Raw genomic sequence first — 15,206 nt, forward strand, 5'->3', positions numbered from 1 at the left:
TGTGCCCTTTATAGCATGATTAGTTACCACACAGCAAGAAGCCTGGGGCATTTCTGGCTTCTCCAGTTTTTTTCCCCACAATCCAGAGACATGCAGCTTAGATCAACTGGTGATTCAAAATATACCGTAGATGTAAACTGGTTGTTGGTCTCTCTGCATTAGATCAGTGACCTGCCCAGGGCGTACCCTGCCGCTCTATCCATGACAGCCAGGAAAGGCTCCAACACAACTGCAACCCTGAACTGGATAAGTGGAGGAAAATGGAGGGATGCATTATTTATCTGCACTTTCTCTAAAGCTGCAGTTTTCTAATGTCATTCATTAGAAATTACAAATGATCTCTGTATAAAATTTCAATATCTCAGCCAATAGAAGAGCTGAATTATAGATCAGGTTATGACCAAACTGAAATTACAAACTTAAAATAAAATAGCTTCTTATTTTACATGTGCTTCCCCTGTAAAAGCAAAACAAAACAAAAAACATAATCTGTAAAAGTACAGTACAATTTACTGAAGGGATTTTCCATGTTAATTTTTATGGATTTGTTTAACCACACATTGAAATGTACCATTCATGATATAAGAAGTACAGAATAACAGGTTACCTTTTGTGATATCGATTTCACATAGGAATCATGTGATCAGGATAAGGAAAATACAAGATAGCCCCAGTGTTGTTAAAGGTTTGCAGATGTAAAATCTTGAAAATTAATCAAAACAGCTGTGCCTTCATTGCATTTGTATGATCGTTGTCATTAGAAAAAGGCAGAAGTTGGCTAAAGCTTTAAAATCACCTGTGAGGATATAAAGCTTATTTTAACTGTTGTGCAGAACAGTAACAGATTCTTGAACCAATTCTCTGAAGCCACTGACCCCTTACATCCAGTAATTTTACTGAGTGTGTCAAAGTGAACGTACATGATCTGCTTTACACTCCGGGCCACATTTGTCAAGATGATGCTGAATGTGATGTGAATGATGTCTTGTAGCCTGACCCTCAAGGAACAAAAGATTTAGCCGAGTTTTTGTTTTCTCACTGAGGTTTTTCAAGAAAATTAAATGAAAAGTTGTGTGGTAGAGAGATGTCTTCAGAATAAATGCTGAATAACTCCATATTTTGCATATACTTGAATACTTCTACACATCTGTGCTTAATGTACTTTTTTAAAAACAAAAAGTTCACTGAATTGTTTCAGCTAGTGATGGGTAACAGTTTAAATTCTACTGTAAAAAAAAGGAATAAACCATAGCAGTATTAAACACTGGGAACAGACTGCACTGTTCAGCTTGTAGCACTGTAAAGTTTGTCTGCTGGTTGCAAATGGGATTAACTTTACAAAAGTTATGGGAAAAGTCAAAAGCAGTAGGCGAGTTCTTTGTGTTCATTGCGTTTTGCTCACGTGCAGAGATTCCCGCCGTTGGCCACAACAGCTCGAACTCCTTCATCAACTGAGCCTCGCCCACAGTGAAGCTGATCACATTCAGAGAGGCTAAATGGCACCGTGATGCTGCACAGATCAAGAGTGAAGAATTAGACAGCGCTGCATCTACAGCTCTTTTTGCACTGTGGTATTTATAGACTTCACAAATGAGCCGGAAAATAGTGCGATGCACAGGAGGAAAAAAACAGATGTTTATAGGCTTATTGATTTTAGGTTGAACTTCAAATTTCTGCTTTTCTTCCACACCCTGGTCTTTTGCTTTATAATGATAATAGCTGGGTGGGTTTTCATTAAGAGGAGCTATTTCTGGAAGCACTGTACACCTTTACAAACATGCAAAACCATGGCAACTACACTTAGCTAGATGTGTTTTAATATAGCTGTCATCAAAAAGCTGAGTGCAGGGCTTTTGATGGGTGTGGAGATGCTGCGTGCGGGTAGTTATATAGACTCACTCCAAATCAAGACTGAAAAAAGCGTTAAAATTCAATTATTTAACCTTCTGAGCTAAGCTGAACGACACATGTGAAGGATAGGGCTGTGATTCGGTGCGCTGAGAAAAGCAAAGCGTGGCGCTTCGCTACGGCCGTATTTTCCCTACAGATACACAATTTGGGCGGGCTGTTCACAGACTCTACTGATGACCACTGAACATGACAACTGATTCTCATCTGAGGAGCACTGCAGAGAATCAAAGTGACTTTGAGGCCCTAAGCCCTCCTGCCAACACAATGGATTTGTCAGTCACATCTGCTGCTTCATAGACAAACAGAGACAAAGGACACAAAGATAACAAATTGTTTTTGGATCCTGGTTTTAAAGGTTACATTTAGCATTTACGCCTACTTTTAATTGTTCTTATCGATACAATAATTTCTGTGAAATGCTGCAGTGTGTCTGCATCGGGCAAAAATGAAAAAAAAATGTTCTAAACTAATTCACTTTATTTTTTCTCTGGGTTATATAAGTTACATAAGATTTTTCCGAGACACTACAAAGCTTACTTAAGGTTTATTTCTTTGCCTCACACTAAATCCAAATGGCCCACATATTAGTTCACACAGTCCACAAAGTCAAGCTCAGCACAGTAGATCAGCTGATCTCAATGCCAGCCCACATGAGCTGAGAGCTCAGCTGATGCCCTTAGTTAATTTCAGGTATGGCACACTAATTAAGCTAATTATCCTTATACATGCTTATACAGTTGTCTGCAGGCCACTTCGCAGCCCACCTCCACCTTTTATTCTTTCTCTTAATTAGTGTCATGGCAACTTGATGCATTTTGAAGGTGCAGATATGGTCAACACTGAAGTTCAAGTTAGTCTGAAGGTGAAACAGTTGCAGACAGGCAGGTAGGAGTATGTCAGAAACTGTTGAACTACTGGGATTTTACCATATAACCATCTTTAGAGTTTACAGAGAATGGTCTGGAAAAGAGAAAATATCCAGCTGTCTGGGTGAAAATGTCTGGTTGATTAGTCTGGACTGGTTTAAGTCTAGGGAACAGTGACTCAAAAAACCCACTTGTTACAGCCAAGCAGAAGAGCATCTCTGACTGTACAACAGATTAAACCAATATACTAATTGGACTAGAGCAACAGAAATCCACACTGGGTGTCATTCCTGTCAGCTAGAACAGGAAATGAGGCTACAATTCACACAGGCTCACCAAAATGGGACATTCTCTGAGTCTTGAGTCATGAGTCATGATTTCAGGGTGAGAATTTGGCGTAAACATGAAAGCATTGATCTGTGCTCAACAGTTCAGGATGGTGCTGTTGTAATGGACTGGTGGATATTTTCTTTGCACACTCTGGGCCTCTTACTACCAGCTGAGCATTGTCCGAACACCACAGCCCGACTGAATATTCTTGCTGACCATGTCCATCCCTTTGTGACCACAGTGTTCTCTTCTTTTGATGGATGCTTCCAGCAGGATATAGTACCGTGCCACAAAGCTCAAATGATCTCAAACTAGATTCTTCAACATGAAAATTAGTTCACTGTACTGAAAGAGCCTCCACAATCACCAGATGTCAATCCATATATGACATCTGATATAATTCCTTGCTCTAGAACAAATATCAAAGTATAGTGTACTATTATTTCCCAGATTCCCTGTTTTATCCCATCAAAAAAAGTCCCACAGACTGAATATTTGACATTTGACAGGCTAATTTGAGGCATTTGTGCTTGAAATGTAAGTGAAACAGTAAGAAGACACTGAGCTAAAAGCAGTTTTTTCAGACTGACTCACACATGTCAAAAAGTCATTTTGTCTATCATATGACAGAAATTTGCATATGTATACATGTTTTCTGTTTCTGTCCCAGATGGATCATCATTATTATTAAAACTACAGGGTGGGCCATTTATATGGATACACCGTAATAAAATGGGAATGATTGGTGATATTAAAGTCCTGTTTGTGGCACATTAGTATATGTGAGGGGGCAAACTCCTCAAGACGGGTGGTGACCATGGTGGCCATTTAGAAGTCGGCCATCTTGGATGCAACTTTTGTTTTTTCAATAGGAAGAGGGCCATGTGACACATCAAACGTATTGGTAATGTCACAAGAAAAACAATGGTGTGCTTGGTTTCAACGTAACTTTATTCTTTCATGAGTTATTTACAAGTTTCTCTTTGTTCACAGCCATTGACATGTCGAAGAGGTTAACACGTGAGGAGCGGATCGAAATTGTGTTGATATCTGGTGAACGCAGTAACCGGGTCATTGCAGCAGATTTCAATGCAAGACACCCTACGAGACCACCCGTCTCCCATGCTACAGTTAGCAAACTGCTTGCTAAGTTTCGTGAAACTGGTTCAGTGTTGGATTTGCCAAAATGTGGACGCAAGAAAACTGTCACTAATGAAGAAACATCAGTGGCTGTCCTAGCTTCATTCAGCAAGAGCCCACAGCGTAGCACTCGCCGCATGTCACTGGAGAGCGTCATTAGTCGAACATCCCTTCGGTGGATATTAGCTACTCACAAATGGCACCCTTACAAACTCCAGCTACTGCAGCATCTCAACAGGGATGACCCAGATCGGCGCCCAGAATTTGCAGAATGGGCAAAACAAAAATTGGAACAGGACCCTCAGTTCACGCAGAAGATTTTGTTCAGTGATGAGGCAAACTTTTATGTGAATGGTGAAGTTAACAAACAAAACCACCGCTATTGGTCTGACACTAACCCACATTGGATGGATCCCTCGAAGACTGTTGGACCAACAAAAGTGATGGTTTGGTGTGGTATATGGGGTACAACGATAGTGGGTCCATTCTTCATCAATGGAAACCTCAAGGGTACTGGATATTTGAAATTGCTACATGATAATGTGTTTCCCTCTTTATGCACTGAAGCTGGCACGTTTCCTGAGTTTTTCCAGCAAGATGGTGCACCACCACATTATGGGTGCCAGGTCCGAGCATTTCCAGATGAACAGTTTCCTGGAAAGTGGATTGGTCGTCGTGGGCCAGTTGAATGAAAGGTCTCCCGATCTGACCCCCTTAGACTTTTATCTTTGGGGTCATCCGAAGGCAATTGTCTATGGTGTAAAGATACGAGATGTGCAGCACCTGAAACTATGGATACTGGATGCCTGTGCGGCATTTCTCCTGCCGTGTTGCTATCACTGTGTACAGAGTGGAAGAAGAGGGTTGCATTGACAATCCAACACAATGGGCAGCACATTGAACATATTTTATAAGTGGTCAGAAACTTGTAAATAACTCATGAAAGAATAAATTTATGTTGAAACCAAGCACACCATTGTTTTTCTTGTGACATTACCAATAAGTTTGATGTGTCACATGGCCCTCTTCCTATTGAAAAAACAAAAGTTGTATCCAAGATGGCCGACTTCTAAATGGCCACCATGGTCACCACCCGTCTTGAGGAGTTTGCCCCCTCACATATACTAATGTGCCACAAACAGGACTTTAATATTACCAACCATTCCCATTTTATTACGGTGTATCCATATAAATGGCCCACCCTGTAGTAGCAGCGCTATGAGTTAATGCAGCACACCATCTATTGATAATGACTGTTTCATCAGACATGTGAAAGGGAAAGTGAACTACAAGCTAATCAATACTCTGAACTTGTAAAAGTCATAGTGAGAGCTGATTCATATTTTTGAAAAATTAATCCCACTTTTTTTTTTTTGCTCCAACACAAAAATAAACCAGCAAATAAAAATAAAAGTTGAAAAGCAGGGCTATTCTGTTGTGTAAAACACTGCTGACCACTAATGGCCAAAAGTGTGAATTATTCTTAGAAACCGTCTGAGATGATCATAACCTACGGAGCTTTTAAAAACACCATAAACAGACATGCAGCAGAACATCTGCTCAGCAGTCGACGTCCTTGACATCTTGCTTGGTGCAAGCAGGTTAGCGAGCTGCAGCCTGACTGACTGATGCTGGACGGGGCCCTCAGTGTACACACCCATATGTCTCTGTCACTAAAGCATCCGAGTCTGTGGGAGCATTTGAGCCTATGCATATTGCACTGGATTTTAAATACACTACAATAAAGGAACAGAGCCAGGATTTGCTGTGGGTTTTGTTTGGAAATTGTGGATTAAGGACACTATAACTGTATTCTTTTCCAGTTTTTAGAGTAATCTTGTGGAGGACATGGAAAAAAAACTTGTCTGCTCACAGTGGCGACAGATTGAGATGATCCCACCGGATGATGACCCTAAAAATAAGTAAGTGTACAGGACTTGGTGGTAGTGGAGTGATATAATCTTTTATTCAAGCACAAAAAAAAAACATGTAATAAGCCTCCTTTACGTGTAGAAATTCAGCAGATGCAACATGCAGCAACGTGACCTTGAATTATCAAAATCAGAAATGCTGCACCAAAATTTTACTGATACACTTTAAAGCATTCTTCAGCAAGGATGTGGTGAAACCGAAATCTGATTAATGATACATTTATTAAAAGAAATTACTGTTTTCCACAAAAAAAATCCCTGAAATTATTTTCCAGACAGCACGACTGGTTCACACTATATTTAAAAATATAGACTTTTTTATGTTCCCTTGCTCCATTTGGTAATAACTGTCCTCAGCCTCCTCGATTGGAGCTGTAAAACTAATAGAAGTGGTGTTACATAAGAGATTATCCTAACTCTTATCTTTTCTTTGCCATTCGTTATAGAAAATCAAGTTCTCCATAGAAATTACAACAACAACAAAAAAGGCTCTTCTGTGGTCTTTTGAAGCAAATGTCATGTTTGTCCCTGTGGAAACAGGCTCATCAAAGGCTCGGGCTATTCAAGGTATAGGCCTATAATGTGTCCTGGTGTTGTGTCAGCACTTCTGTAACTTTAGGTGAGGGTTGGAGAGGGAAGGGGGGTCTGGCGGTAATATGACCTTGTTTTGCCATGTAGCAGCCACAGCACAACGCTGCACAACTCCACCGGCAGCAATTGTGAGAATCTGACGGATGCTCCACCTTCCAAATGGCTCGAGCTGCATTGCTAACACTTCTTCCGTGCAGCTCTCTCTGCGGAGTTTAAATGTAGGGGCATGACTAAACAAGAGCTTCCTGCCACACTGCTATTGATAATTAGGACTCATAATTTATGACTCACAACTTGCATTGTATATGCCATTGAGCCTGCTGCTGAGTAAAGCCTTCCTTCCAGCAGCAGCAGCAGCATTCAGGCTGTTCTCTTACTGGCACAACATGAGCTCAGGGAGGCTTTCTTTAGCATCCTGCACTGCTTCTCACACCTATAAGAGCTGCACCGAAACATGTATGCAGCATGCTACAGCTTGCTGTGAGGGAGGAGCAGATGCTACCTCTACCTCATATCTGCACGAAGTTTGATTCATTGGAACACTTTTTAGAGGCTTGGTACTGCAAAGCTCTGTGGAATTTCACAATAAAGGTACATTCAATATAAATTATTATTTTACTTACTTCCTGTCTTATAAATCCTTAACCCCTCATCTTGTGTGAGCCCATGCGAAGGCTGGAAGCAAGTAACATAGAGAGGGTGAAAGAAAAAGAATCTGAATGGGGTAAATGCTTGCTTACAGCATAATGATAAGTGGAAGGTCTCATAAGATTATCTGAATCATGCCAGGCGGCATGGTGGAGCAGTGGTTAGCACAGTTGCCTCACAGCAAGAAGGTCCTGCATGGGTTCAAATCCACCATCTGGCTGGGGCCTTTCTATTTGGAGTTTGCATATTGCACAGGTTCTCTCCTTCAGTCCAAAGAGATGAAGGTAGTGGGGTTAGGTTAACTAGTGATTTGAAGTTGCCAATAGATGTGATGTGAGTGCAAATGGTTTTCTGTCTCCATGTGTTAGCCCTGCAACAGACGGGTGACCTGTCCAAGGCGTACCCTGCCTCTCGCCCTGTTGCAGCTGCGATGGGCTCCAGCCACACTACCACCCTGAAGAGGATGCATGGATCACAGCTTTGGTCTTGTAAGTAACCACACCTGAACCTGACGCCTTTATTTGAATTTAAGGTGACATTAGTGCATCACCACCATCACCAAAATAAAGAATGGGGAATTATCTTTTGTTTGAATATTACATCAAAATGTCCCACATCTGAGATAAAGTGCAACTCATCTCGAAGATGAGTTAGAGACTGTATTCTGTATGATACTTCAGTATGTCTGTCCCTTTTAAATGCTACTGCATTTAACACATATGCCCGAGCTTATGTGGAGGAGGCTTAATGCTTGAGGTTTAATCCCAGTAAAAACTGAGCCCTATAGTGGATTTCAAATGTGTGCTAAAATATTCAAATGCCTTATGACAATATCACTTCACTGCATGGTTTCCAGACAAAAAAAAAAAAGGGGGGGGGGGGTGTCTTTGATTTTTTTTTTGGTCACATTTGTAGATTTTTCTTTGATTTCACGCAGGAGCAAAAAAAGGGAAAAAAAAGGAGGGAGGGGTGAGACAGACAGACAAGACAGACAGAAATGTCGAGGCAAAAATGAGACAAATTCAGCTGCAAGACTTTGCTAAAATGATAGATCACCCACATGTTTATCTTCAGTAACAAGGCAGCAGCGGCGGCGGCGGCGGCGGCAGGAGCGTGTAAGGAGTGTAGTTTGTGCGCGATCTGAGCTGATGTGGAGCAGCCAGAGACGCACAGGCGTTCTGAATCTGAATCCTCTGTGGTCATGCATGTAGAAAAACAGAGGGGGTGAATCTGAGGCACCCTTATCAGTGGCAACCATGTGTACGCAGTGGGCAGCAGGATGGAGCTGCATCCTCACGCTCGCGGCCATCGAGGAAAAAATAGTGGAAAACGCTCTCGCATGTGTCGCCACACCCAGCAAATAAAGCCAGACACGGCACAGTAGCGAAACCCCCCAAACCCCTAAAAAAAACGAGTGTTTTAAACCGGCAACAGCGACATGACAGCTACCGACGGCTGTGGAGGAGCCACAGATGAGTCACACAGCTCCACCAGCGTCCCCCATTTTCATTACACACACAGTCAACCTGCAACCTATGTGGCGGGATTGGGGGGGTTGCCAGTATTGATATCAGGAATAATGCAAAAGGCAAGTGGGTGGATGAATGGATGGCGTGCGGTGATGGTGCACGTGGGGACACTTTAGGAGAGGTGTTCAAAGATGTGGACACGGGCTCTCTTGTCAATGCGCATGATACTGCGGTTCCACTACTACGGCACGCTCCAACTCACCTTGAATCGGCGCACGGCCGATTCTCCTGTCATTCGGGTGCGGGGCGTAAGGAGAACCAATACACGCCCCAAAGACTCAATCAGCAGCCAATCCAGTGACAGGAGAGGCGGACCTGTGGCTGCATTCTCACACTTGGTTTCACTATGCGCTCGTAAAACGGCTCCGTCTACTACAAACGCGGCGGTGCAGGTGCTCTGTCTCTTCGGGAGAGGATGCGGATGGAAGGACGGGGGAGGGAAGGGATGAAGGGAAACGCCACGAGGAAAGAAAATAGGATATGAAAAGGGGCTTGTGCTAAGAGACCGCGAGGTGCAAGGTCGAATATGAGAGATTGGTTGAACGGGGCACTTTGCGTGGTAATAGCTGGTCGGCAATAGTACTATGATTTGGTATGTGGCCACTCTGATAGCAAGTGTATTCAGCACCAGAGGAACGGCCGCTCAAGGTGAGTTGAAGTGCAATATATCTTGTGCCGCACATAGCTTTTGATTTCTGCTGTCTTCGCGTGTGCTTGGTGCTGCTTGTTCTGATCGCAAGATTTTTTTTTGCCTCCCCCCCTCCTTCCTTCTTCTTCTGTATGTTAGGTCATATGAACTGTGGGGCAATTTGATTCTAACAAATGGCTGCATATCTTATATGTCACGTGAAAGTTTAGCCCTGGTTAAAGGCTGTCAGGGAAACAAAAATTGCCTTGAAAACGGCCTGGCTCATTTACATGGTTACCTGAAATGAGATAGCCTAATTCTGATAACACATCCATGTGTCCACGATGACTGATCACGGCAAAGATAGCTCTATTAATGTGGCTGGTGGGTTTGGCCCGTGTATGTGAAATATGTGAGGCTCATTTGGGTGATAAAGCAGCGAGCAGATTGGAAGATAACGTCCCTGCTGCTGCTGCTGCTGAGGGGAAATGTGTGCATTGTAGGCTATCATAGCAAGCAGTCCCATTTGAGTTCTCCAGAGAGGGGTGTGACCGTCTCAGCCCTCAAAATGGAAAAGTAACTAAATAATGCATCACGTGTCAGATAAAATGCACTCTTGGATTTGATAGAGCCCGCTGCAGCATGCATGGGATTTGTATGCTGAATTTCACATTGCACATGGATGGATGGAGGGAGGGGGGTCACGGTGCTGTATGTGATGCACTAAGCACCCAGGCTGCAAGACTCGCCTTGTGCTGATCTAAGAGCTTTGTAAACTAGTCATTCCTGCAGTTACAACCTGCACAATCTCCCTTTTGTTCATATTTATTTATTTATTTTTACCGAGCACTCTGTATTGACCCATGTACTTACTTAACCTTGCTTTTCCACTTGTGTCCAGAGGAGGGAGACATGTGCCAAGTTGTCCCCTAGTACTTATCCCAATGACCCCCACATACCCAGTCAAAACTGGTCTGCTCACAGGTCTGACTCCTCCTGTGATGTCAGCCAAGGCCAAGATAAGCCCAATATGAAATCTTGAGGCAATGTAGTGAAACGAGTTTGATTTAGGAACAGAAACCGCTCAGAGGGTTTTTTTTAAACACTCATCATCTGCCTTACATAGATGGGGATCTTAATCATATCGATTCAAAGGTGTTGTCTGATATAGTCACTGCACAGAAGGTGATTTAAGCCTCACAAATCACGACATAGGCTATTAGTGACTACAAATGAGAGGCGGTCTACTTCAAATATTACAGGGACCCTAAATATACCGTCTGATTGTAGCCTGCTACCACACAAAATCACTGACAAAGCATGAAAACACCAACTGTGCCTTTTTTGACTGTTCGTGAACTACAGCGCACACTGACCTGTGCTCAGAGTTTAAGGATTTCTGACAATAAATAAAGTGTTTTGATGTAATTTTTGGTTAATAGCGAACAAGAAACGACGTGTTAAGTATCAGTATAGGTACAGTTGAAAATAGTTGAAAATGTAGCATAGTGCTGAAACATTAACATCAGTATTTACTATGGCAGCTAATTATTTGGAAGAACATTACTACTTTCATGTGTGTCCATTAATTGAGAATCTACACCCTGCCACTATTTAGCCTAGCTTAGCATATGCACTGTAGGCAAGGTGAAACAACTACCCTGTTATTGAAATGCTATATTTTTCATAAAGTTTGATGGATTTGCCACTGCAGATTATGTAATTTACTCTTCCCTGCATGGAGGCTTCAGGTCCAATTTTTATATTCCAATGGACAAAACAAATGGCCAGAAACGTACTTGCTCCAAAGAAAGAGAATCAAAGTTGGATCTCAGATGAGCTGAGACTTGGCTCATTTTTCATGGCTGGGTTTTTGTTGTATGTGCACTTTGCTCAGTGCTAGGTATTAATAAATGACCGTGAGCCTGCAGCAAAATGATGACATGTTTCAAACTTAAATTCATGATGTCTGGTGTCTGGTCTCAGAAATAGTTGCACATAGATATTTTATTGCATAAATGGAGAATGTTTTGTGTAATGAGATATAATTATTATTATTTCAGATACTATCACATTTATATAATTCATTTTTTTAAGCTACATTCAGTTGTTTTTCAGGTTATTTAATGGGGAAAAAGTATTCTTTTTTTTACTTATTAATATACATTGACTGTGTGATTGTGTCTTCCAAAAATAAATTAAATTCTCATAAACCTAGACTTAATCAATTAAAAATGCATAGGAGCAGACATTGGTTTGATGTAATGGCTGTGATCCCCCGCCTTCTTGAATATACTGGTTGAGATAGTTTGATTACATTCTCACATTGTATGAGAATTCATTCACTAAGTGTCCAAGTCCAACGATGTTAAATCCCCTTTAATGAATGTTGTAACAGAGGCTAACAGAGGCTAACAGCAGCAAACAGAGGCTAACAGCAGCTAATACCACAAAAGCAGCAGCACTAACTGACAGAAAAGTTCTCAGCCTCAGCACCTCAGTATGGCTGTCATTTGAGAGAAGTGAGCTTCACTGACTCATCAACTCGTATTGGACTCCTTTTAAGTTTTACAGCCTCCTCCACCAGAAATGGATGTAGACACATATTGACAGCTAGGGTAAACAGCAGACTGACAGTCTACACTCACTATAGATGAATGGTGACCAGAGTTTTTTGTCCTACAGTGGCTACTGTAGCTAGGATTGTGCACCTAAATTGGGAGGGATAAAAACATCTAGAGGTAAGATTTTACACAATGTAACTTTCAGATGAGATTGCATGTTAATATTTGATAATGTATTAAAATAAATCACATTTAGATATTTGGATCAACGCTACAAGATAAAAAGAATTTTAGGAAAGAAAGTTCTAATTGAACACATACAGGATAGACATACAAGATAGCCTCAGAAAGCAAATCAAAATATAATATACTGATACACCTGCAGTGACAATAAAACTGATTTTTGGACTAGAATAGTCTTAAAACACTAAGTTGTGTTAATGGTACAACAGGGTTTTGCACAGGCTTTACGCGTCCTTTATAGGTACTTAAAGTGCATTTTGAGATGTAGACGAGGCATCATCTGCAAATGTGTTTGCTGTAATACACTGTGAGGCATGCACAGAGCTTATAAAATTACAATGAGTAGTTTAGGTTCTGATCCTTCATTGGTTGATAAGTCTTAAACAGTTCTTGGCAAAAATTTGGATTTCCATCTGAAAGAGACATGATTCCTGGAGTGTGACCAGGACTCTCGAGTAAAGCAGCACTGAGTTATACGAAAGTAGTCCCATAATTTGTTAATTGAGTCCACTGCTGTCATTCAGGTAAGGATTACTTTGTATTGTCATTTTCAAGAGTTGTAAAACCACTCCTCAAAGTATTCTGCAGGAGGTCTCTCCCTGTTAAAGGGAACTTTTTCCTTCCCACTGTTACCAAGTATATATTAATAGGTGGTTGTTTGATTGTTGGGCTTTTCTCTGTATTATTGTAGGGTCTTTACCTTACAATATAAAGCACCTTGAGGCAACTCTTGTGATTTTTGCACTATGTGAATAAAACAGAAAAAAATTGAATCATTGAATGGAATTATTGTAAAGTGTAGGAAAGTTTCTGATAAGACTTCAAACTCATAAAATTATGATGCAAACTAATATTTTATGATCTATCTTATTTGATCATCTAACGGCTATCTCAAAAAGTAGCATATTAGTGAACCACTAGGTAATCATTAGTTTGTAGTCATTCTTGTTTTTTAATTAGTAGCTACCCTCAAGTCCTCATTAACCTGCACCATTAACTGAGCCACACACAACGGTAACTACTCATTTGTTACTGATTATTTCCAACATTTGTTACTCTTTTTCTTTTGCCCCAAGTAGCAAGGCACCACAGAAAGAAGGTGTTTAGTAGGATTTAAGGACTGTTACTTGTTGTTTCTGTGTCTCCAAAAGCAAACGGAGACATTATTTATAGTTAAGCTTCAGCATCCTCTTTATAACCTCTTCACCAAATGTAATCAACAGTTTCACCATATTTTTCTGATTCGGTGAACAATCAGTCACAGGAACTAGACATTTCTTATTTTTTATTTTTGCCAAGTGCCCATTGGGGAGACGGCATATGGTGAGGGACAGCTGAGGTTAGCTCAGCAAAGTCAACAGTGACTTGGCAACCAATGAAGGTGAAGCGTGAGGGACACTGACGGCAATACAGAAGTAATTAATTGTCATTGGCCATTGTTGGGAAGTGGTACACTTGAAGGACTATTTTCAGAGTCACTGATGGCTTACTGATCTCCTCCCTGGTCCTCTGCTGGGACTCTCTGTTTTTTAAGAGTTTGTCGAGCTGGCTTTTGGCCAGATGGTATTCATCTGTATTTCTCTTCTTGTGAGCCACCTCCTTGATGTTTCACTGGATCCGGAACTCCCTTATGAGCCATGGCTTGGCACGCTTGTTCTTAAATGAGCTGGATATACAGATGCAGATGGGATTTATGAAGGTGTCAGAAATGTCACTCACATATCTGAGGGCTCCCCGAAGCACCGAGGCACCGTCTGAAAGCCCTCCTACTGCGTCTGTGGGTCCTGATTCAGATTGTCGTTCAGATAAATGGGTCTGCCTTCGGTTTTTGTCTGGATGCTAGAACTGTCTGGGACATTAAGTGAGGCTGCAGTTCGTTATATGGTTGAAATACTGTTTTGACAGCAGAGTTTTAATTTGTCTGGCATCCACTGTGGCTTCTTTCTTTAAACTTCCACTACAGTTGGGTTTAATGATGTTTTATGTGGTGACTGAATAGGAACTGTGATTTTTCTATAAGATCTAATCTTTGTGAACAGCAGTCAAAAATTAGGTTTAGGAAAGCAAGACTATTCTGGTGATAGTTTCACAATTTATTTAAAATGACTAAAAACACAACAAATAAAGAGTTAAATTTGGTTTAGATTGAATTTATGGTTTAATGTGATTAGAGATTTAATATGATCCATGTTTGATTTCTTTTCTTCACTTTTAATCGAGAATTAAAACTGTTTTTACTTAATGAATGTGACAAACACCTGCACACACACATGCAAAATCAGATAATGACTGTTGAATTGTTTTTTTTCTGGTTTTGATTTGTTAAAACCTGATTTTGATATTTTATGCATCCAATTTCCATGATTGTCTGACTTCTGTGTCAGACAATCTGCACTTAATGAGCACACAGTTCACTGGGGGAAAACAAGCTGGAATAACCAAAATTACTTTAGGGACTGGGTGCCAGTGCATCTGCATTAGAGCTCTTTGGCGTTGACACCATGGCCTCACTGGACCCAAAAGCCAATTTAATTAAAGATTTCAGATTTTCTGTGTTGTCAGTAGTTTGGATTCAATAGTCTTTACTATCCTCCAGGGAAAATATAGTTTGGAAACTGCACTTAGCCAAGAGGCCAATAATTCACATCATAAAATGAGTTAAGAACATAAATAAATACATATGTATACAGTCTGGACTCACAGCACTTCATAATATAGTCATGACCTTTTATCTGTTGATTCGTGCTGGAGGACATGAATTTTCCATATTTTCTTTGTGCCCCTGAACATGACTTTTGAAATGTACTGATTAAAAGAGAGCAAAA

At 41.0% G+C, this 15,206-nt stretch overlaps 1 protein-coding gene across 3 annotated transcripts in view; it reads left to right on the forward strand.

Moving 5' to 3' along the window:
- Positions 1–9,308: 9,308 nt before the first annotated feature.
- The window catches only part of igsf9ba (immunoglobulin superfamily, member 9Ba), a 75,188-nt gene continuing 69,290 nt past the window's right edge, over positions 9,309–15,206 (forward strand). For all 3 annotated transcript variants that reach the window (XM_087851050.1, XM_087851048.1, XM_087851049.1), the window contains exon 1: positions 9,309–9,594. In XM_087851050.1, coding sequence (XP_087707176.1) covers positions 9,531–9,594 — 64 coding nt within the window. In that variant the 5' untranslated portion in view covers positions 9,309–9,530. The remainder of the gene's footprint in view (positions 9,595–15,206) is intronic.

Source organism: Neolamprologus brichardi, chromosome 14 (assembly GCF_056152115.1).
Source record: "Neolamprologus brichardi isolate AB-2024 chromosome 14, ASM5615211v1, whole genome shotgun sequence".
Lineage (NCBI taxonomy): Eukaryota > Metazoa > Chordata > Actinopteri > Cichliformes > Cichlidae > Neolamprologus > Neolamprologus brichardi.